Genomic DNA, 24960 nt, shown 5'->3' on the forward strand with positions numbered 1-24960 from the left:
CATCCTTGTGCATCAAACTGATAAACATGTGTGGAAAGAGTTTGCAAAGAAAGCATTGTGTAACTCACACTTTGGGAAATGCCATGGAAGGAATGGGAAAAATCAGATGCTCAGGATGGAAAAAAGAGAGGGGGAAAAAAACCCTGAAAACAAAGTTAGCATTAATGAAGTCATTAAATACAAACCATTCTCTTCTTAATCATCAATCAGGCCATGCCATTTTTAAATGATACATTTGCTAAACAGGTTCTTGCTTACCGTAATTTTTTAATTTCCTGTATTTTGGGTAAATTTTAAGCTGAGCAAAGGTGGTTAAGAAACATGTATTTGTTTTGTTTTGTTTTTTTAAACATACTAGACCAGTGATGGCGAACCTTTTAGAGACCGAATGCCCAAACTGCAACCCAAAACCCACTTATGTATTGTCGGGTGCCAGGTGGGCATGGCCCATTGGGTGGGTGTGGCCAATTGGGTGTGCATGGCTGCAGTGGTAACGGCAGACTGGGTGGGACTAAAAAGTTCAATCAATCAATTTCAACTTTGCGAGATCTTTTTTTTCCCGCGAGAAGTTAAAATTGACTGATATATTTTTTTTTTTTGCACATGGCGGTAGAGGCCTAAAGCGAAAAGATTTTATAAAACCCAGCTGAAGGCCTAGGACTGGGGCAACAGCATGCATGCCCACAGAGAGGACTCTGTGTGCCACCTGTGGCATGCGTGCCATAGGTTTGCCACCACGGTACTAGACTGTGCGGAAATGGACAGACTTACTTTAAGGTTGAAAGAAAAAGAAGAAACAGAACAATTTCAAACTTGGGACCTATTTTACCCATGGTTAGAGAAAAGACTTAGGGATTAGGAATTTAATTTGTATTAGTGAATAAGATACTCAGACAACACATTTTGTTGAATGATTACAATTGAATTCTATAAAAAGTTAATTAATAAAACTTTATAAAAAAAAGAAATGGGGGTTTGGGGGTTTTACTTCTTTTTGTAAAACACTATATGGAGGGGGAAAAAATACCTTGTTCTCTGCCAGAAGCACTGATCTCCCTTGTTATTTATTATCATTTAAATACCAGCAACTCACAAAAGAAAGAAAAGTGATACATTGAAGCTAAAATAAAAGAAGAAATAAACTAGAAAAGTGACAATAGGGATAAAGCTAGAATCATAAAATTCCTAGCAGCAGAAATATTTTTACCTGCCACTTAAAATGGGGGTACTTCTATTAAAAAAACAACTTGTTAGACCACCCCCCTTTGTCTACTACTACTACTACTATAAGCTGCTATACAAAAAAAAAAAAAGTAAATGGGAAACACATATAGTACAAAACAAATCCTCAATCTCCAGGATTATCTTGATTTATAAAAATGCCTCACATTTTTGTCATCAAAAAATTAAAATGGCCTAGTATTTTATTTAAAGTGTGTCTACCTATCCCCCCCCCCCCCGCCCCAAAGGCCATGATGAACATAGGTAGTAGAAAGGATCTGGAAAGACAAGACAGGCTTGGAGCAACAGTTTGTCATCTGGTGACTGATTTGCAGCTATTTTGTGTCCACCAGTGCTTCTTTCTCTAGGGAAGGAATTCACTAATGTTGGAATTTCTATGATCGCTTAAACAAAATAGCTAAGATGTACAGAGACACCTTATATATTCTTGTTTTGCTGCTCCATAATAGGATAGATTGCCCTGAAAATTTGATCAACTTGGATAACAAATCTTGGGATTCCAATAAGCAACTCCATCCTTAGCTGACATGAATTTTCTAGCTTGCAAAAATCACAGGCATCACATTCTGTATTCAGGGTTTCCTTGCCTTTAATCTGTGTGCAATTTACATAATACACAAATATGGGAAATTATGACTTCTGTTCTAGCCTTATTACTGTTGCTTGATTCTCTAACTTAAATCATTATGTAAAACACTACGTGCAAGCCATGACTGATTTCTTTAATCTTTGCCAGGGAAAGTCTCTCAGATGTACTTCAACTTGAAATGGCTTTTATAGAAACAAACACAAGAGACGAATAAATGTTTTCTTTGCCATTTGTAGGATAAAGTAAGGATTATTTTTCTTGTTGTTGTTTTTTTAAAAAGCCTTACTTTTTTTATAAAAAAATAGGAGGGAAACAAAGTTATTTACTTGAAACCTTCCTAAAGAGTGTTTATATTAAAATTCACTTTCCCTTTGGTTGCTATCTCATAAGCTAAGAAAGTTACCACAATAGGATGTAATGGTCAACTACAACTTTCAAACTTGGTAATGGTGGCAGAAGGTAACTAATGTGAGTTGAAGTCCAAATATATGGAAGAAATGGCGGTGACCCTTTAAATACACCAATCTGGTGTCACTATTGCTGGACCTATGAAGAATTTTGCTTTGTAGAACTCCCATACTATGATGAATTATCAGTGCTATAATTTGGAGCAACTCAGTAGAATATGACCAGATCATGAAATGGCTCCTCCCATGTAAATTATTTTTGCCTGAAGGACTATAAAAGATTTCAGTTTATAATGATAATTCTTTTGCAAATTAGATGACTTTCTTAGGTTGATAAGAATATATAAGTACTGTACATAGCAGAACTTTTATGCTACAGAGGAAATTTAATTGTACGATTATAAAGGGTACAGAATTAACCTCTGCAAGGTGATATGAACAATGGGAAGAAGCAAGACATCCCAGTACAGAAAAAGTTATTGGCTCTTTCTTAGATTGAAGAATGAAAGAAAATGGTGATTGATGGATCAGTATCCAGGTACTTTGTATCTCTTTATTTTGAATACATGGTTTAAGCGTATTCATATAAAGCATGTGTATCTGCTTCATATTTTGTTTGTGTTGAGCATGTGGTTTAAGCATAAATCTATTCATAGGCACCATAGGAAAAAATGAACATTATGTTAATATTGACTTGATGAGAGACCAAGAGCGGCCTGCTAAAATTAGGTGTGGATATAAGAATGAGAGATTCTGAATGTGGAACAGGCTAATTTTTACTCTGTCAACAATGTTTCTTCATAAAATAAAATTGCCACGGATGAAAAGGATAGTGAAAAAAATGAGAATGAAGTCAAAACAATTACAGGAAGAGAAAGTATGAGTTCTGCATGACAAAAATAGATAAATTTCCCAATAGAATGAATGGTAAGTGGGCTGTGGAAAATGCTTGAAGGAGCAAGAAAAAAATATATTCCAGAGTTCCACAGAAGCGTATGGAGCAATGCTAATGGGAATTAGAAAGAGCAGAAAGAAACTTATTGCATTTTGTAAATCTAATTAAACTGTATGATAAAGTAAATAGTCTTGTTATGAGAAGTTGTGCACAAATTTGAAGCTGATGGTTGTTTCTGAATGTGGTAAGTTGCTTATTGATGGAAGCAATGAATGCATGATAATGAGTTGAGAGATGAGAGTAAGACAAAAAAATGTAATGTTTCATTGATTGTTCAGTGGCTTTATGGTTAAATATAATATCATCTCAAGCATTCCTTTTAAAGATATGTTAGTTGGTAACATGAATCCACATGTGTTGTTCAGCAACTGTTAGATTATATGATGCAATAAAAAGTATGGATCTGAAAATCAATACATCAAAAACTAGGGTTTGATAATATTTGACAAGAGAAACAATATAATTTGTACATAAATGGCATCCGGAACAAATACATGAATTAGTGTATCTTAGAAGAATCTATTAACGTGGGGAAACAGAAAAATGTTATGATATGCAAATCTTGCTAGGAAGGCTCTGGACACTGTATAGTCTAAATAGGTGCTAATTGACAAACCCAAAAGAGAGTGACCACTTTCAAAAAATTACATTGAGTTGGTTTGGTCACTTAGAAAAAGTTAAGGAGGACTGAATTGAAGAAAAAATATATGAAGGAAGAGGGAAAAAGGGGAAATTAAAATTAAAAAATACCTGTGGTTGGGTGGAGTTGAGAGCTTCAAGAAAAGCAAGTTGGAAATTTAAAAAACAAAGGGTAATACATGAATTGGTGTATGGATATGGTAGAAGGAAAGTTTATTTGAATGTTAAGAAGATATGAAAAGATAAGCGAATCCTTTTGGTGTAAACTCATTTTCATTATGTTTTCTCTCATACCTTTAATTTCTTTGGCTTACTATTTCTTATTACTTTTCTGAACTCTGCTTATCCCACAAAGTAATAACACACCATGATTTGTATGGAGGTATGTGTGATTTAACATATTTATACATTATTCCCCATTAAAAATTACACACATAGTTACAACTATAAATTCAAACAGTTATTAATACCTTAAGACATTTGATACAATCATAATACAAAACAAAATCAGTTAAGATCAACATTAAAACAATGGGAAAGTAAAAGCAGCAATAAACTATAGTAGTTGCACAGCAATACAGTAGTAACATATTATTAAAAGGCCCCAAAGGGTAAAATTGTGTTTGCCTGGTGCCAAAAAGAAAACAAGGATGGCTTTTCCCCAAGTGCTGGGATAAGATTGGATAATTGCACTTTAGAAGTTGACTTGGTGCCAGATTTTTATTGTTTTTAATGTTTTAATCTGTTCAGCTTTATAGTTTTAATATGATTTTGTAAAACAGTCATGTTTTAATTTTTGATTGGGAACTGCCTAGAGTTGATTAGAAGATGGACACCTATACAAATGTTTTAAATAATTAAATAACCCTACCTCACATAGTTTGTGATAGGCAAATGAAGGAGGGGAATAGCCACTTTTGATTATAGAGGTTAGATATATTTAGCATTAGAACTGAGGTTACTTGAAGGAATACATGTAATCATCAGATTAAGATCATTATTCAGTAACGTTCAAATTACAATAGCTCTGAATGAGTGCTCCTTAGGACAAGTCCTCAAGTTATGGCCATCAGAGCACCTTTTCTGTCATGCGATCATGATTTAGGTTCTTGACAATCATCTCACACTTACGACAGTTGCAGCCTCCCACAGTCATGTGATCACCATTTGCAACCCTCCTTGCCAGCTTCCCATAAGCAAAGCCAATGGGGAAGCCAGAAAGAAGGTTCTTCTTAAAAACTTCCAGTGTTGAGCACCCACAACCTCTGGAACTGTTCCTCTGAATAATTGTTCTAACTATCAGGACATTTCTCCTTAGTTCCAGGTTGGTTTTCTCCTTGATTAGTTTCTATCCATTGCTTCTTGTCCTGCCTTCAGGTACTTTGGAGAATAGCTTGACTCCTTCTTTGTGGAAACCCCCGAGATATTGGAACATAGCTATCATGTCACCCCTAGTCCTTCTTTTCATTAAACTACTAGACTGTAAGTTACACCCAATACTTTTTCTCCGGAGGACCCCTGCTGTAAAGTATAAGTTTCCAGGGACCTTGTACACCAGACATATCAAACTCGCGACATCACATGACATCGCACAATTGCCAGCAATGTGACACCCTTTGTACACTATAGCAGTCTCTGCCAGCCCTCCAAGGTGTGCACCTACTCACAGCGCTCCCCAATCACGTTCCATAGTGCACCCACCCATAGCACAACCTCTGTTAGACTGCCCATGCTCTATAGCATCCATCCATGGTCCCCGCTGGCCTACTTGCAGCCTCCACCACCACTCTGTAGCACTTACCTCCAGCCCCCACCAGCCTCCCCATAGTCCCCACCAATCTATCTGGACTCCATAGTGCCAGCCTGTGATACCCCAGCCCACCCATGTCATCTGTCCTTTGCTCCTTGCCTGGGACTCCTGCCTCTTGCATAAACAGGAACATTGAAAGGTAACAAAAAACAGAATTTGGGGAGTACCATGCAAATTGGAAGATCCACATTCTTATGTTAGCTCCAATATCCACAAATGGAGGATCACTCTAGTGGATTGTCTACTTCTGTAGATTTCAAGTTTGTGCAATTTACTTGGAACTTTATTTTCCTAGGGTAGTTTCACTAACTAGAAAAAAGAAAGGGGGGGGAGCAAGTTGGATAGCCACTGAACAATCTCCATACCAACATCAGATCTGTGCTCAACAGATCACTGAACATGAATTAAAACTCATGTGAGCCAGCTTGGTATGGTTAAGACACCAAGCTAGAAGAGATCCCGAGTTCTAATCCTACTTAGGCACAAAAGGCAGCTGATTCTAGACCAGTTCACTCTCAGCCCTAGAAAGCAGGCAATTAGATAAACAGTTCTGAAATCTTGCCACCAGAAGTCAAGTGAATTTTAAAGGCTTTTTTAAAAAATGGCCAGGAAGATTTTTTTTTTAGTTTGTTTGTCGTTTATGCTTGCAATTGCACTGCAAACCACGCAAGAATATCCTTTATAATACCATCCGCAGCAGAAACAGAGGCAGGCAGGGAGGGAGAGAGAGAGAGAGAAGTAGGTTAAATCAGCGCCGCGCCAGGCATCTGCTTCTTCTCGCGTTGTTGAGCCTATCTGGAAATGTACCATCGAAAACCGGAGTGGAGGTATATTAACCAGGCTCACTGACAGAGAACGAGGTTGATAAAGACAACCGTGACGCCGGGCACTAGTACAATACAAATAGTAATCGATTTATTGTTTAATGCGCCCTTTCTATTGGAAGCTTCAGTTATTTCTTACAGCGCCACACATGGAAGCAGATAGTGATTTCTCGCTACTTTTGAAAGAAACCAGGATGTGACGACAAATCCTTCTGGAACTATAACTCTTAGTGTTTGAATCTGCTCAGCCCTGGCGAAGGAATTCTGGGAGTTGAAGTCCGTATATCTTAGAAATGCTGGCTTCTAGGACCAGGAGGCTGCGTACTAACGATAATCCCTTCGAAAGAAAAAGCTGCCTTCAACAGTGTGTGTCATTCTGATTAACTTCATGTGATTTACTGCGCTGGAAAACCGAACTCACACTTTTACGCGCTCAAATTTTAGATCCGGAAGAAGGTGTCAGTCCGCAAGAACTACGGGAGCTGCCCAGGATCTTTGGAAACATGGCGGCCGCCGTAGTTGTCGCGGCCCAGAGAGTCTGTAATGTCGGTATCCTCAGGACCGCGTGCAGAGGTGAACTCTTTTCTTGCTTTGGCCTGGGCTGAGAAGATTTCCGTGCACAGGCTGGATCGGGGGGCTTCCTCACGTTAGCCTTTCTCCTTCTGGGCCATTCTAGTCTCTGCCCTTGTAGATGATCATTTGTATTTGATTGCAGCAATTTATAGCCACTGAAGTTTCGATTGCATTTTTAAGAGTAGCAAATCTAATAAAATCTAATAAAAAATGAGAAGACGGGCTCTGAATTTAATATTTCCTCACAGAAAGATTATCCACCTTACTTAACTGGGAATAAATCCAATTGTACATAGGGAAGTCAGTTTCTGAATAAATGCACATAAATTGTTCACAAATAGCACCCGTGATTAACTTAACCAATTCTAAGGCTTTGCATGACCTACTAAACCACAAAATAACTACATAAATTGGCTTGCATAACCTATTTGGTAAACATGATTGGCTAATTTCATTTTAGTCTATCATGAAAAGACAATGGTGGGATTACATTGTAAGTTTGCAAATTTACATATTAGGAATAAAATAAAATCACTTTAGAATTGTTGCATAATTTTGTAATTTACTGTGCAATGTTTGCTTGGATTGCCAGAGCAAGCTAAATTAGAATATTGAACATAGGCACTGGTTAAGATGGATTGCTTTCAGAATTTATTGCAGATATAGTTTAACCAATAGTGCTTAGAATAATTGCCTCAAATTGCCTTGGATGGCAAATAAATTTAGTAATAATAAATAAAAATTGAAAACATTTCAAATGCAGAGATTTTAGCCTTTTCTTGTCTCTTTGTTCTTTTCTGAAATTGTGAATCCTTTTCACTTGATACCAATGTTCACTGATCCCATCTCATACTTTCTCAATAAGTACTGCAGCATTCATTTGTCTCACAGTCATTGCTTTCTATGACATTCCCCTGAAGCAAAGTGTTAGTGGGTAAAACACAAAAATGATAATCTGTAATAGAATTTTGTTGGCTGGGTGTGTTTTGTATGAATTATACCCATTTCTGAACAGCCCAACTTTGAGGAGTAAGAGATGATACTGAGAATGGGCTCCAATTTTTATTCATAGGTAGAAAGTGAAAGGTAATAAGAGATAAGGAAGCTTCTGCTCTCAAGGCTTTTCTTTTTCTGTTCAAAATCATCTCTGCTTCTTGCAGCGAAGAAAATACAGAGTTTGTGCTCCCAGTAAGAGATGCTGAAGGAAATTATTTTCTGTCTAGAGCAGAGATGGACAACTATGACAACTTTATGACCTGTGGACATGCTAGCTCAGGCATTCTGGGAATTGAAGTCGACAGGTCGTAACATTGCCATTTTTGGCCACCCTTGTTTCTTAACCTTGCATAGCTTACAATGGATAGTATAGCTGGGGAATTCTGAGAGTTGAAGTGCACCCATCTTAAATTTCCCAACATTGAGAAACACAGGTCTAGAGAATTGTCTAGAAAACGGGCTGGGGGTATAATATTAAGCAACCAATTATTCTGTAAACTGGCTAGAGAGATGTAGACTCTGTATTGTTTTTCCTGAGTTAATGCTTTATATGCAAATTGGGATAATTTGCTTTAAGATTGGAATATTAATGAGTGAATTGATTAAGTTAATGCATTTAAAATATTTTAATAGGTAAAAAGATGTGTTTGATAAGTTGGTGAGCAAAAGCCTAAAGTTGTTGTATTTACTATAATTATCTACAAAAATTATTGATGGTTGAATCATCTTAAGAAAGGCATCTCTCTTTCTCTTATACACTGTACATATCATCCAAGAAATGTATTCAAATATATCAATATTTCTTGAGATGTAGTGTCTTATTAATAAGTTAATATTTTCAACATTGCAATAATTGGGATATTAACATATAATTTTTCCCCACAGGTTATGCTTTGATTTCAAACCATGGAATCAGTTGCCAGCATGCTTCCTTGGCATGGACTTTTCAGACACATTGCAACATTTCTGCATCATATAATGTGACAGTGCAACAGAGAAGGCAGAGAAGCTTTTTCAATAAATGTAAGTATTTGGAAGCTTCTAATCAACCCTGCAGCCTATAATTTTACTGTTATGTTAATTAGATTCACACCCCACCTTTCTACTTTTATAAACATTGAAGGCAGCTTACCACATTTAAAACCAAAATATAAAGTGAAATTAAAATCTATTAATAATGAAAATCTTGGTGAAAACTTTTGATTCCATAGCCTTGAAGCTACACAAAAGAGAAGGCCTTTTTCCACATGTCAGATAAATAAGATTCTGATAGCAGACACATCTCTTGTTAATCTTACTTATTAGTCAGGTTCATAGCAGGAGAGACATTTTCTTGGTAAAGCAACTATCCCATAAGTTGTTTAGGGCTATAAAATCCCCATTGTTGCCTTACATTTTAGATGATAGGTAGCTAGGTAATTTGAACAGAGTTTTAATTTGCTCCAGTTATATTTTTGGACACTATGCAAGGGTATATCAAGACACTAAAGTGTGTATAACTTCCATTAAAGCTGCCTGGCTCAAGAAAGCTTATAACTGACACATTAGCCATATTGTGCAAATATGCCATTATATCACCTGTAAATTTAGTGACAGCGGGGGATTTAGCAACCCTCTCTGGACTGGAGTGAACTGAAACCCTGCTTGTACAAAGACCCTCTGTGGAAACTTTCAGAATGGAAAAGTGAGCCTGTTTGACCATCCTTACTGCCATAGTGTAGGCTTAAATTCTTTCATAGAGAATTACATTGCTCAAGAGTTTACATGATTCCTCACTTGGCTAAGGAATTAAAATAGTCCTGTGGACCCCTAAAGTTCTCACAATCAGAACTAATCAGTGTTGATTTGTCCAATCTTACCAGGGTTGAGATGGACATTGAGGTCCTCCAGATAATTACTCAGCTTCATCAGCAACTGCAGTTAAAATAGCAAATAGTATTTGATCTGGAAACTGTAGTTCGGTAATCAAAACTACTTTGAGGATAATAGGAATTTTTTTTCTAAGCTGTCATTAGTCTATGCTACATGATGTGAACTCTCTTGCATCAGAATAACCAAATGTTTTATTTTTTTTCTTAGCATTGATATTTCAGATAAAATGAAATATGTAGCAGGACATCTGATTGAGGGGTGAACATTAGAGGACCCAATAGTCTTGAGTATATGTATATATGCATTGTATGTATTTATATATTTATAGCTGCCAATCTCACAGGAGTGATTCTGGGCAATTTACAAGACAGCAAAACCCATAACATATAACCCCAAGGGCCCAAAGATGAACAATAACTCTTCTCACCAGGAAAAAAACACACATTGACAGTAGGAGAGCCACCTGACCCATATGACTGAGAAAATGGCCAGTTTTCAATTCAGGATTTGGGCCATCTGAATCTGCGAAGGATACTATTCCATTGAGCAGGTGCTGTCATTGGGAAGACATGACTCTAAGGTCCAACAAGATAACATTGTTTGATAGAAAGGACCTGGACCTCTCTAGACCTGATGGGATAAAGGAGATGATAGGAAAAAGATAGCCCCACAATTAGCCTGGTCCTCTCCAGTATAGGGCTTTGTAGTTGATAATCAGTACCTTGAATCACACCTTACTGGGACCAATGCACTTGCACAACAGCATTGTTTTATGGGCATTAACAGAAATGCTAAAAACTATCCCTACCGATACATTTTGCAGCTTCTGAGTGCTCTTCAAGAGCAACTCCATGTAGAGCACATTGCAATAATCCAAAATGAATCACTGAGTCTAAAGCTGTTCTGGGAATGAGAACAATTGATACATAAGACAAGTGTGTGCAAAAACTCTTTCGAGCAGGAGCCAAGAGTGCAGGAGGACCCACAAATTGTGCACCAACTCTTACCGCATCTCCATGTAGAATTAAAGATGCAAAGCCCCAGAGCTAAATGGCCTTAAGTTTTGCCAGGGTTGGAGTGCAGCCTGTTCTCCCCTATCCAGACCCTCCTAGCCTCCAGACAATAAGAAAGGACCTTGGCAGCATTGCCTGGTCAGCAATATAACGACGTACAAGTGTGAATGAATGTATTAGTTTCCTGATGAACATTTGACAGTCTTTGTTGTACCTAGAACTAGTTAAGTGCTATAAGTTTCCATATTTTGAAAATTATTTGAAGTATTACTTTCTTTTACATTGGCCACTGGAAAGTCTGCAGAATCTTTTAAGTAGCACTTAGCAGTATTGTCACCACTAGCTGTGAATGGATTCTCCTCTGTTCCATATTGACTGTGGAAGAGGAGTAGAGAATTGATTTTTTTTAGATGTGATGATTCATGTGGTTGACGGGAAGAAAAGAGTATGGAATACAGAATGCCAGGAGAGAAGACAATAAAACCAGAATATTTGCGTAAATTGAGGATCAAAATGGAAACAAGACTCTGAACGTATTCCTAAATCCCTTTTGTTCTAGAGCCGGGGTAGGCAACCTTGGCTCTTTTATGACTCGTGGAGCTCAGGAATTTAGGGAGTTGAAGTCCACGAGTCATAAAAGAGCCAAGGTTGCCTACCCCTGTTCTAGAGACTAATCTCAGTGTACTCATCCTCGGGCCACAGTTAAACAATTCCTCTGTAGTCACCATCTGTAATGTATTTTTTATGACCCTGAACCAAAAAAAATAAAAAATCAGAATGAACTTGGTAGGATCTTATTAGCTTGGCCTTTTATCAGTTATAATCTTGATTAATCTAATTTCATATTAAAGATCAGCATCTCCTTTGCAGTTTGTAAGTCCCACTAAAAGCATCATTTCATTCTGAAGCCCAGGTCTAATCCCACTAGCCCACCCAACCCGGCCATTAGGAATTTAGACAGCAGATAGCCAAGGAAAGACTTTTTTGAATATGAAAACCATGAGGGTCTACCCTTTTGTTTTGTTTTTTTAATATGTTTTTTTTAATATGATGAAGTTAAGGATTACCCCACCTTGATTCTCTTTGGGGGTAAGAAGGGACAGAAGGTTTCAAAATGTTATTATATCCTGCAACAATGGAATTCCATTAGTTTCCTGCCCTAGCTAACTCAAACAGCTGGCCTGTATTTACAAATAATCCTCATTCAACAACACTAATTGGGACTAGAAAATCCATCATTAAAAGACAAGCCCAACCCCAGATCCTCTCGCTGCCCTGTGCTCCAGGACCCCAGTCACTCTCACTCCACTGCCCCAGTTGACCTTTGTTGTTTTCTTACTTCTGCTGATGATGAGGCAGGCCCAGCCTGACTCTTCATGAGGCAGCTGTTAGGCCACACAAGGCCTTCTTCACCAGGTCTTGCAAGGAAGCTGCTGAAGAAAGCCTTGTGCAGCTAGCAGCTGCCTTGCAAAGGGCCAGGCTGGTCAGCAGCGGAAGCAAGAAGGCAAAGCTCAATCAGGGTTTGCAGAGCATGGGGCAGCAGGTGCTGGGACCCAAAAGGACAAAGATGGGGGGGGATATGGATTGGTGAGGGGAGTTAAAGCACCTATGTGGTCATAAGTATGGGTGGACTGCCAAGCACCCAAATTTGGATCACATGACCACAGAGCATTCCAGTGGTCTGCAGGAACCAGGGATATGTACCATTAACAGATGCCACCGTTACTGTTAATGTTCAGTGAATGTACAGTGGCACAGAATGAATGTTATTTATGACATGTCCTCATAGTTCTGATCATTGCAGCATTACAGCAGTCATGTGATTGTGATTTGTGGCTTTCTCACAAGCAAAGTCAATGGAGAAGTTGGCAGGAAGTCTGAAGCTGTAGTTATTAAGGTCCTTGCAGAATGACCCATGCAGTCCTTGTTTAACTATGGCAATTGAGATTACCGGAATTAACATCATATCCCAAAGACTACCTGCAATCCTATGGCTATATACATTTTCATATACATTTTGGAAGGCACTTGGCAATGGAGATAACTATTTGATATTCTTGTGGAAGTAAAAAAAGGTTATACAAATTGATGAATGGTTAGGTCATGATGTTGGTGACAGTTCTCAGACTGAAGAAGTTACTTGGATAAGCAGCAAAATATTTCAAGCCAAAAAGAAAAGAAGTCCCATTGCCATGACTCAATTTCCAGACAATAGGTCAGGATGTTTCTGTGTTATCTTATACATTTGGTGTTAACTCCAGTAAATACTTTACTGCAAACAAATTAAGTGCAAGCCCATCTCAGCAGCTGTTTGATGCTTTTTGCTTGAGGTATAGCTGGCTTAAACATGAGAGCAAATAGCATGCACTTTTTTCTTCATTTGAAGTGTCGTTAAAATTCATCATGATTTGGATAACCTATACAACATGTCTGTTTCATAACAGTGACAGCCAGTGAACTCTGGAAAGGAGTTGCAGCAGAGAATACTGCAGGTGGAAGGAAGGGGCGAGGCAAGCGAGGCAAGAAGAAAAAAACAAGGGATCTCAATCGAGGCCAGGTCCTTGGCGAAGGTAAATTCATGAAACAATCAAGAGTCCAGAAGGGATTGATTATTCAAATCAGTCCAACTAATACTGATGTTGATAGGATACAGTATGAGTTAAGTTGCGCCTATTAAGAAATGAGAAGGAACAGGGGTTAATTTTTTTGCCATTACATTTCTCTTTAGTGTAATCTTAATGCATACATTACCCTTATAAATCAAAATACCAAAATTAACACAAATGAGCAATGAAAATAATGCAGTGAAACTCTCAAAAGGCTGGATTTTTTTATAATAATGTAAAGAAGGTAGCAATATAAAGGATTATAATATAACAATATAACTGTAAAAGTCCCAGTTTGGTGTAGTGATTAAGGCACCAGGCTAAAAATCAGAAAACTATGAGTTCTGATCCCACCCCAGGCATGAAAACCAGCTGGATGACTTTGGGACAGTCACTCTTTCTTAGCCCAACTCACAAAGTTGTTGTTTGGGGAAATAGCATTAGGTATATTCGCTGCCTTGAATTATTTATAAAAATAATACAGATGGGATAAAAAAAATCTTCCAAAAAAAGGAGGTATACTTCAGTTTGGGAAACCCCGTTCTAGAGAATCTTGAAAAGTACAAAAGCCCAGAGCAGATTAATCAAATTCCAGCTCTGTTTCTTGCCAGATGTTAATTAATTGGAAAAGAAAATCCCCCAGATAGTAAGATGGTAGTTTAGGAGATAAAGATAGCTTACATAGGGGAGATAGCTGTCTCTTTGAAGTGGGAAGGTCCTGGTATGTCTGGGAAACAATAACGGTATGGGGAAGCTATCATTACTATCTTCTCCAGACTCCCTAGCATCTTCTGCCTAAGGTAAATTGTGGTCTCACTCCACCTAATACTGTAATAGAGTCGACCATGTGTGGAAGAAATTACTGCCGAATCCCAGCAGAAAGACTTCTCTTGGGAGATGAGAATATACTGCCATTTCTTATTGCAGAATCCACATAATAATGGTGTATTTATAAGCATTTTCTTGGTGTGGTGAATATAGCCAAAGAGAGTAATAATCAGAATATATTTCAGGAAATATGTTTTCTGCTTGAAAAGAATTGATTCCAAGTTGGAAGAGAGGGAGATACTGTATGTGAAAATATTGACTCCCTTTCAGTCATAAATTCAGTCATATGTTCTAGACCAGCAGTCCCCAACATTTGTGGCTTGGAGGCCTGGCTGGGGAGAGGACAGAGGAGAACTGGGCTGTGCAAGCAGTAGACTAGTTCACACATGCATAGCTTGATTTGTGTGAGCGGCGGGCTCGTGGCATTTGCGCAAGTGCTGGCCAGCCCGCCGCTCATGTGAGTTGAGCTGTATGCACGCTCCAGCCAGCCACACGTGTGGCCCAATTCCAAATAGGCCACGGCAGCCCAGAGGCTGGGGACCCCTGTTCTAGACAGTTGGATTCTCTCTCTATCTTATTAAAAACAGCTGAACTTTTGAAAGTTCTGGTTAGCCAAAATTGTCTGATGCTTTTTAAAGTTTTAATCTTCCTCCACTGAATAAGATGCTATGATAAGCTGTACATATAAAATAAATGAGTGCAAAAAAAAAAATCTGATATTTGCTCTGGATGTGTAAGTTAGTAGTATGCTAAATAATGTCCATGGCAGGGATATTTCTCTAAGTTATAATTGTTTTTGTGTTGATATGTTCAGGAAAAATCGGTTTTCTTTGGCCTGGCCTCAATGCTCCGTTGATGGTATCTGGAAAAGTTCAAAGCATTACTCAGAGAGATGAAGAAGAGCAGAAGGCATTGCAGTTAGCAAAAGCTGAGGAAGTAAAACAACTAGACAAAAGAAGGAAAATACGGATTAAGAAGGAGAGAGGTTGGACTGGACGATCCTGGGGAGGTGTCAGTTTAGGACCTCCTGATCCTGGTCCCAATGGAGGTGAGATAATTTTGGAAAGAATGAACATTTTGTTCTTAGAAACAAGAGTTCTTGGTGGTTTCATATTCTGTTGTATGCTGCTAATACCAAGTTACCTTCATAAATGGAAGGCCATGTAGAAGAATAGATATCACCCAAAAAAAACAAAAAAAACACCTAGTTTTGAGGAGAATATTATCTTATCTTGCTAATATTATCTTAAGAGGAAAGGATGGGAAGATACATGAAATATTCCACGCTATTATTTCAGGCTATATATTTACTACATGGATTTTGATCAAATCTAATAACTGCAAATATTTATTAAACACAGATTATAGCTCAATTGCCATATTCTTCCAAATTGTCATGGGAATTTAAAGTTGTGAACTGTCCAGAAATTCAAATTCATGTCTTGTAATGTTAATGAATTCTGACTACAAATTCACTACTTCCCCAGTGACTGTGGGAAGAATTAAATAACCAAAGCAGAGAGAATTCCAGAGAAATGGGCTCAATATAATTTATTGTTGGCTCCTTTGGAAAACGAACTTACTGGAAAAACCAGAATACAGTTAGAAATGTTAATTGTTTTACTCATTTTTAAACAACCTATTGTAGTGTTGGCACAGTAAAAGTAACCATTTGTAGCCTGGCTGTTTTTGTTTAGTTTAAATACCATCTGACCTGTGCATGACTGCTTACTCAGGTAATCCTTAGGTAGGTGAATAAGACATTTCAACATTAATTTTAAGTAAAACGGTTGTCATCTGTTTGCTTTATAATTTGGTGCTGCCTACTTAATTATATTTTGTCACTTTAAAAATTAAAAAGGGCAAAACAAAATGTAGTCCTACTTCTTCTTTCCATACTCCCATTTGCATTTCAAAAATGGCTATTGTTCTTGAGGCATTTTCGTCCCTTATGGAATAGATGTTCCAGTTCATTAATGTCCTATTATTGCTGCATGGACTGGTTCATATTTGTCCTAAGTTAAAGGAAGAGCAGCATTGGAACAAAGGGCATTGATGTACCACTATGGGCAGGTCATCAAATGATTCTTTGAAGGCCAATGTCAACATCTATATAATTTAATGTACTTTACATGACTTGATCCCACAGAGGTCTGATTGTGATGAGATGCATTTTAATTGCTTTTGGAAAATAATATGGATATTGTATGTGCAACATAACACTGATACATGTCTCCTTAACTGACAGAAACATTTGAAGATTTTGATAGCAGAATACTTGAGGTAAGAGGTTTTTTTAATTAAAAATATAAACTTAAGTGTTTTTAAATATAAAAAGCAATGTTTAGCATCCAATGTGACTGTTATTCCTTTCATATTGTGTTTCCCCGAAAATAAAACCTATCCTGAAAATAAACCCTGGCTTGATGTTTACGTGTGCACCTAATATAACCCCTACCCCAAAATAAGCCCTAGTTAAGACCCTGCCCACTCTGTCCCACCGTCTGGTTGTTCGAGGATGCATCATGTGGTGTCCTGCTGCAAGCAGCTGAGAGCGGCTGCAGAAGTTGGGTAGTGGCGCAACAGGTTATTGGGATGTGGGAGGCCAGGCTGCGGCGGTCCTGAGGTAAGTGGGTAAGACATCCCCCCAAAATAAGATCTAGTGCCTCTTTTAGAGGCAAAAAATAATAAGACTGGGTCTTATTTTGGAGGGAACATGATAGTAGCTCTGTAGCAGGCCTCTTCAACTTGTAGAGAAGAAAGGGCCCCATTAATAAATTAAAAATCATTACAGGCCACAAAGGAACAGCTGGTGTACCAGTCAGCTGTTTGACAGTTGGCAAAATGACCGTGAAGCCTAGAGACATTGGAGGTGCTTGTCAGTATGTCTTTTAACACAATGGCAGTGAATGTATTGACTTTTAAAAAACTACCAGCAGGTTGTAAAAGGCTGTTGGTGAGCCACATGTTATGTGTGCCTGGCCTATAGAACCGGAATTTGTCAGACGAATGGATTCTGAAATAATGTATTACAATCTTGAAGTAAAATGTGCTAGTTTTTTAAAATTCTTGACTGCATCAAGGTCAATAAAAACTAAGATCATAATTTGAAGATAGCATTTTTTAAATTGAGGATATTTCTGATCAATTTTGAAAAACTAATAAAGTTAAATGTTATTCGCATGACAGTGAAATAAACATAGAAGCAGACTCTTCTCCAATTAATCTGCATTCTATCTAAATCAAAAGAATTCCAGAATAAAATTATATAAAAGGTGGTCGAGATCACTTTTTCTCTTCCTGCTTTTTTCTGCTTAAGAGTACTTTTTTATTCATTAGATGTATTAAGTGTGATATACTGAGTGAATTTGGATTTGGGATTATATTCTTGCATTTCTGATTTCCTATTCTTTTCTTAAATGTGTTGCATAGTTACTCTTCACCAGTGGTTTTAACTCATACTCCCATTGTAGCATTCTCTCTCATCCTTCACATAATTCAGATTTCTACTAAACAGGAAGCAAATGCCCAGCAAAATTGCCTTGTAAATTCCTCACACATCCCAGCATTACAACAACCAGAGTTTTAGAAATGACCACATCTTATCTTCTCCAGCAGTCCTATTATTTTGTCTGATGTTAGAATCTTGACTGTTTATAATCTTATTATAAATCATTCATGGATTATTGTTTACATAGCCTTACTGACATAGGTAATCCTCGAGTTACAAATGTAATGGAGCCTGCCAATTGCATTCATAACCCAAGGATTCGTAGGAGTGAATCATATAACTTGAACATGATCACTCCCTGCTTTCACCCACGCATTCGCTAATCAAATGCATGGATCGTTACGTGCACGTGGTATCTAAGGGTGGGGAATGCCATAAGGCAGGGGTCCCCAACCCCATGTCTGTAGACCAATACCAGGCCAGAGCATGCCAGCAACCAGCCGCACAAACAAGTAAAGCCCCATCCGCGAGATGCAGGATGCACACAAAACCACACACCCTTCAGTCCGTGGAAAAACCTCTCTCCACGGAACTGGTCCCTGGTGCCCAAAAGGTTGGGGATCTCTGCCATAGGGGGCCTAGTGCTTCCGACCACCCAAGGCCTCCCCCGAGCCACTGAGATATCTCATGCTTTCCCCTCTCCCATTCTTCCCAACCAGTCCATTTACCTTACATAGATCTCAGTGATCAAGAGAGCTGTCTCCTCTCCAGCCTCTCTGCTGCAATTTTGCCTTGAGCAAAGGCTTGCTGAGCCCTGCAGGGATGAGAGAGTGGATCTCTATAGGCTCCAGTCGTCTTTTTAAAAAGCCTTTGCCGCTGAGAATGGAGGCCAGGAGAGGAAGCGCACTCCTCCGAGCTTCCGTTTACGGCGGCAAAGGCCTTAAGGCTTTGCCATCGAGAATGGAGGCCCAGAGTGACATGCGCACCCCTCTCGGTCTCCATTCTCGGCAGCAAAGGCTTTTTATAAAGATGGCAAAAGGCTTTATAAATGGAGGGAAGGCTTCAGTGCTTTAGGCTTCCCTCCATTTGCAAAACCTTTTACCACAGATCTCCAGGTCTCCGTTTGCAGAGAAGAAAGTCCTAAATACCTTGAGAGCATATGAGAACAATAGCACGGATCTCGCCCTACTAATCTCTTGTGATCTGAAGGTACTTTAGGCCTCCATTCTCTGCAAACACACTGAAGGCCTGAAGCACCAAATCAGGCCAAGAAACCGAAAGCTCACTAGATCTTCGCAACTTGAGTATCCACAGGCCCAGTGCCTGTGGAGACCGGAGGGGAATAGGCAAGGGGAATGTTGCCGTGTCTCTGCAGTCATTGGTAAGGGTGAATGAATCCCGTGGTACATTCGTAATTTCAGGACTTGTCGTAAGTACTTGGGGGGTTATGTCATAACTTTGAATGGTCACTAAGTGAACTGTTGTAACTCGAAGATTACCTATTCTTTACATATTCCTCAAGACAAGCAGATATACCTATTTGGGCTTACACAACTTTTTGTCCTCCTAGTTTTGTAGCAGTTCACCATTTTTTAATTAAAAGTCAGCATAACAATTTGTATATTGCACTGTGTGCATTTTCCTCTCTATCTACTTTTTTATTAGAGAACTACAATATAAAATTCAGAGAATTGTGAAGACTGAAGTAGAGTTGCATTCTAATTTACATATTCTGAGAAGTACAGATGGATAACATGTATTAGATGGGTAACATGTTCAAATGTAAATCTAACAAATTTCCTTTTACCTCTACCCATCCATATTGGATATTTTCTGCATGTAAAACCACAGTAGTCTAAATCATTTTTAGAATCTTTGGGCATTATACATTACACTGAGTAATTACCTATCTCTGTCCATCTATTTAAGTTACTAAAATAGAAGTTTATGAGCCATTCCATGTTGAGGCCAACCCAGGATCATTATTAAGAGGGATATTGCAATCAGACATGCCTCCATTTTGATGTCCACCCAGTATCCAGAGACTTCCTCATGCCCATAAAAGTGAAGTGTTCTTGTTAGAAAAAAGAATAAGGCTTATGCATCAGAATTTATAAAACATAATGCAACTTTCCTAAACCTTTCTTAAATATTTGCTGGGATTTTTCTCTGCCATCCAGACCCAGTCTTAATTGTATATATGTAATTAACCATGTACGATAGTTAGCAAACAGCTGGATCCAATGTTAAAACTTTTCCACTAGCATTTCAATTTGATTTCTTGTTACTTGGAAGAATTATTTATTCTAGTAAATTAAATTATAATTCTGTGTATTGTTTTTTTAAACTAAATTTTAAAACAGTGCTAGGATTTTTTACCAGCTATATAAATGTACTTGATATTCAAGAGAATGTAACATTTTAATTTAAGTCCTTCATTCTGAAGAAACATAATTATTAGGACTAATAATATTCAAGATTCAGGCATCAAGAAGTGCCCTGGAGCATGCGGAAGCATAAATATATCGCCTGTTTGCAATTCCTTAAAGCAGCCACATCTTTTCCTAGGATCCCACAGTTTCAATCCTGATCATGCAGGCTAACAGTTAATAGTCTAATTATAATTTCTTTGCAGTTGACACCCTTTTCTCTTCTTGACCATTGGTCTTATGGTCAGGTGTTAAGTAGATGAAATAAAATTGATAAAGTACCAAGATATGCTGCCTCGAAGCGATGAGAGAAGAAAAGAAATTCCTATCTCACTTTTTATTTTTCCCCTCCAGTGCCACAAAGAGAATAACATTTTTTTTTGTGTGAAAAGAAATAGAATAGAAAATAGAAATAGAATAAAGAATAGAATAAAATGCCATAAAAAGGCAAGAATAGCCTTGGTGAAACAGGCCAAAGACCATCAATAGGCAACAATAGCCAGGGGAAGGTGGGGTGAATAGGGTAAGCTCAGAAACAGGAGTTGGGGGAAAAATTGTTCTTGTTTTTCCCATAGTTGGTTTTTAATTTCATGCTAGATAGATCTATTCTTTGTGAATGGATCCAATTTTCTTCCAGACCTAACCAAATCAGTGGCCATCAACATATTCTGTGGTAATGAATTTTATAGCTTAAATATGTAGTATTAAAGGAATGATTCTGTCCTAAATCTTCCAGTTAGCTTTATTGGAGAACGTATTGAGAAGGGAGAAAAATATTCCTCTGCCCACTTTTTTCATTGTCTACCTGATTTTATACACTGTGGTCATGGTCCCTGATCCTTATATATACTGTGATCATGGCCCCTGATCTTTTCCCCAAGTTTACATATTCCACTAAGGTAGCTCAAGCAAAGTTTATGGTCAGCTTTGCTTTCTTCCAATGAGAGTGAACAAGTTTGGTAGGAAACAAAGACCAAACACATAAACTTTAAGTTAAGTATTCCTTAAAATAAATCACTGTCATGTCAATGCAGGTGTGATTTTTCATTTAACCTCCCCGCCCCACTTCCATTGATATCAATGGCAATTTTTAAATTATATATCTAACTTGGTGATCCTCAGAGGAAAAAAAATGTTCACACAAGTTTTTTTAAAATTATTTTCACTGTCCCTTGTTCAATCTTGGCTTGTAGTTAGCGTGAATTGCATTCCATTGGCAGTGTGCCCAGCATAGTAGTTACTGTAGATTTAGATGCTACAATAAATTATTCCTTTCTTTTCTATTTTAATCAACATGTAAAGGGCTGAAAAAATGAACAGACTGAATTTTAATTTGTAATTATCTGGAAGTTGTTTATTTCTAATACGCTACATCATACTGAATGCCACAGATCCAGATACATCTGAAGGCTGTCTCAGTCTGTACTGTTGCTGGGTTTCTCTACCTTCAAAGTAATGTATGATGGCAAACTGAGAAGAATCTGTATGTGGAATTTAGCCTTAAGAATGATCAGAGCATGGAGAGAAAAGGTATCAGTGTTAAATTGTTCTATGTATGAACTCTTCTCTCAGGCAATGGGTTTCCTTTGATATCAGATAGTTTTAAATCTATACCCTATAACTATACCATTAAAATAGATTGAAAGCTTTGCATAGCTCAGGTCTAAATCAAGTATTGAAAGTGCCTTTGGTCTGACCATCAGCATTATATAAAACCTTTTGTTGTGTTAGCAAAGTATATCTGTGAATCTGCTGCTCAGAAAGGAAAGAAAGAAAGGAATCCACCAAGTCCTTTGGAAGGTATAGAGCTGCTGCTTTGAGGCCTTCTAATATCATCTGGCCATGTACGTGTAAATACAAATACACGTATATAAGTAACAACATAAGCAGTGTTCTGCTGCAGCAGATACCTGGCCCATCTAATCCAGTAGCTTGATCACATAGTGATCAGCCAACTGCACAAGGCAGCCCACTAGTCTCCCAGCAGATGGTCTTCAGAGGCAATCACACTGCCATCATGGTTAATGGACATTGATCCCCTTAATGTATATTATTGGTTAACCCCCTTTTGAAGCCAGCAAGCACCATATCTCACAGTGAACTCCAACATTTAATTTCACACTATATAGAATAAAATCTCTTTGTCCCGATTCTTCCAGGATTCAATTTCATTGGGTAATCTCTGGTTCTAATAGTTTCTCCTTCTCCACTTTGTCCACACTTTGCATAATTTTGTACACCTCAGTCATATCTTGATTCCCTTCTTGGGAGCAAGAGCTCGGCTTTGGTATCTCCCTGATTTTTTTTTCTGTGAAGATAGAACTAAGGAAATCATTCAGCTTCTTCAATTTTTTTCCTGTTAGGATTGCCACCAAAATAAAGATGCTTCTCCTTTCCACAGCCTTGTGGAGCATGAAAGAACAAAGGGCTCTTGTTGCACTGCACCAGATCTTTGGTCTATTGCATCTAGAAATTAATTGATTAATAGTAGTAGTGGGACTTTTAAAAAAAAGCAAACCTCTGCTGCTTTTTTAATCGAAAAAGCCAAGGATTAAACTTGAGATATCTGAACGCAAAGCATGTGCTCTGTCATTGAGATTTTTGAGCATATGTTCAAGTGGTGGCAGACACATGCTATATACAGCTTGAGGCAACTTGCTATTTCAAAAGTAGATAGAATCCAGCCTCAGATCATAGCAAAGCATCTGTCAGATTTTCAAGACTATCTCCATGGTCACAAGGCCTAGGAAATGTTATGAGACAAAAAATTCAGATTCTTAAGAGAGTGACTAGAAAACTCATCCATTCTTTTGATGCCATTCATAATTTGAATGAAAATGTTTCTACTAGCCAAATTGTGAAAGCAGGGCTTGGGAATGTCTCGGCAAAAAGATTAGAGGAAATTAGGGCAAAGATTTCATGTTCAGCCCCTAAATGCCACTGGCAACTCAGAATCTCCTTCATTTCCATCCAAAGATTTTAGAGCGCCAAAAAGCTCACAGCAAAATACAGGCCAAGCCATTAAGACAAACAGATGAAGATGGGTCACAAACACATTTGAACAGACTATTTGAGGTGCTTTGGGACTAAATTAATTGTAATGCACTATGAAATGTAATTTTTATAGGAAAGAGCGTCATAGTTTTGGTTCAATTTTAAAATTGTATCTTGATTTCTCTCCTAAGAGAGAATCTACTTCAGTTTTTAAATGAATCTGTTACAGGTAGTGCTGAACTTAACAACGGTAGTTGAGCCCTAAATTAAAGTTGTAAGTCATGGCATCATTAAGTGGATCATGATATGACCATGCCTGGTTGTACAACATGTTTTGCAGTGGTTGTAAGCTAATACCACAGTTGTTAAACAAATTTTGTTTTTTTGCCGGAAAGCAGAAGTAAATGCTGGAAACCTGCAAAAAAATGTTGAAAATTATGGTCACATGATTGCAGGACACTGCAAACATCCATAAATGCAAGCCAGTTGCCAAGCACCCAAAATGTGATCATGTGACTGCAGTGGGGTTGCAGCCCATTGTAACTTGGAAGTGTCATTAAGCAATGATCACTAATCAGTACACTACTTGTACTCATTCCAAAAAATAAAGAGGCAATAGTAATAGAAGGATGATTTCCAAATATAATAGAATCAAGGTGCTATTTACAACAGTGTAAAGGAGCTAGACAAAGATGCTTAATATTTAATAATATTAAATAAATAATAACAACAAAAACAAATCAAGCAGGTTACATTGGGAGAAAGAGTTTGAAACACGTCCAGTCTTACAGTATCTTAATTCAGAATTACGTAAGTCTAGATTTATTAGTTGTCAGAAAGCACTTGAAGAACAAGGCTTTTGAAAACTATTGCTGAGCTTTTCTCAGTTAAGATGAATGTATTGTTCTCACAAAAATCTTAAAATCTTGTAACTAATGATTTAAATATTGAGTCATTCTTATAGAGTTGGTAGGGCCAGCAAACAATTCAGAATGCAACAGTTAAGCTTATGTTGTTCATTGAAGAGGAAGTTTGAAATTATAAGCACTTTAAAAATTATTGTAATTTTGTGTCTTCCCCTTCCCTCTTTCATAGTGTTCTGCAATCATTTCCTTAGATGCAAATGTGTGTTTATTTTTGAGGGCAGCCGTATTAAAGCACAAAATAATAACTTAGCACTATAGCAAGTAATTAGGAATCCAGACACTTTCATAAGGTATCAAGGAACACTACAGTATTGTAATATATGCATATTCTCATTAATATTTATGATCTATCTATTTAAACATTTGTTTAGCCATCCAACTCAACCAAAGACATTCTGGGCAAGTTACAGAAAATTTGACAACCTAACACATAATTCAATAAACAATTGTATATTTGAACTCTATACTGTATATCAAATTATATCAAAAATATACACATTATGTAAACATGTAATGATATAATAATAGAATAGTAATTCAAACAGAAATGGCACCATGGTATAATTAATGGTGGGGGGGCTTATATATGATTATATAGTTCCCTTTGTTACTTTTGTTTCCATTTCTGTTAATAAGGGGAATGGTTTTATAGAGTGCTTGACTGTTGGCCTACGCTAATCAGCATTTTCCTGAAAATTAATTATACTGTAGAAGAAACTGCTTTTTGAACAAAGATGCCAAAGCAGCATTACTAGTATTTTATGAACAATGAATCCTAATGGTACCCTTCTGAAAACACTGATTAA

At 37.6% G+C, this 24960-nt stretch overlaps 1 protein-coding gene across 1 annotated transcript in view; it reads left to right on the forward strand.

Annotated features, from left to right (window-relative positions):
• The first annotated feature begins 6715 nt into the window (after window positions 1-6715).
• The window catches only part of MRPS5 (mitochondrial ribosomal protein S5), a 30751-nt gene continuing 12506 nt past the window's right edge, over window positions 6716-24960 (forward strand). Inside the window, exons 1-5 of the mRNA XM_039320862.1 lie at window positions 6716-7039; window positions 8921-9058; window positions 13365-13490; window positions 15169-15402; window positions 16603-16637. Of these exons, the coding sequence (XP_039176796.1) occupies window positions 6970-7039; window positions 8921-9058; window positions 13365-13490; window positions 15169-15402; window positions 16603-16637 (603 nt within the window). The 5' untranslated portion in view covers window positions 6716-6969. The remainder of the gene's footprint in view (window positions 7040-8920; window positions 9059-13364; window positions 13491-15168; window positions 15403-16602; window positions 16638-24960) is intronic.

Source organism: Crotalus tigris, unplaced genomic scaffold, assembly GCF_016545835.1.
Source record: "Crotalus tigris isolate CLP2741 ecotype Arizona unplaced genomic scaffold, ASM1654583v1 scf7180000023713.2527936, whole genome shotgun sequence".
NCBI classification, from domain to species: domain Eukaryota; kingdom Metazoa; phylum Chordata; class Lepidosauria; order Squamata; family Viperidae; genus Crotalus; species Crotalus tigris.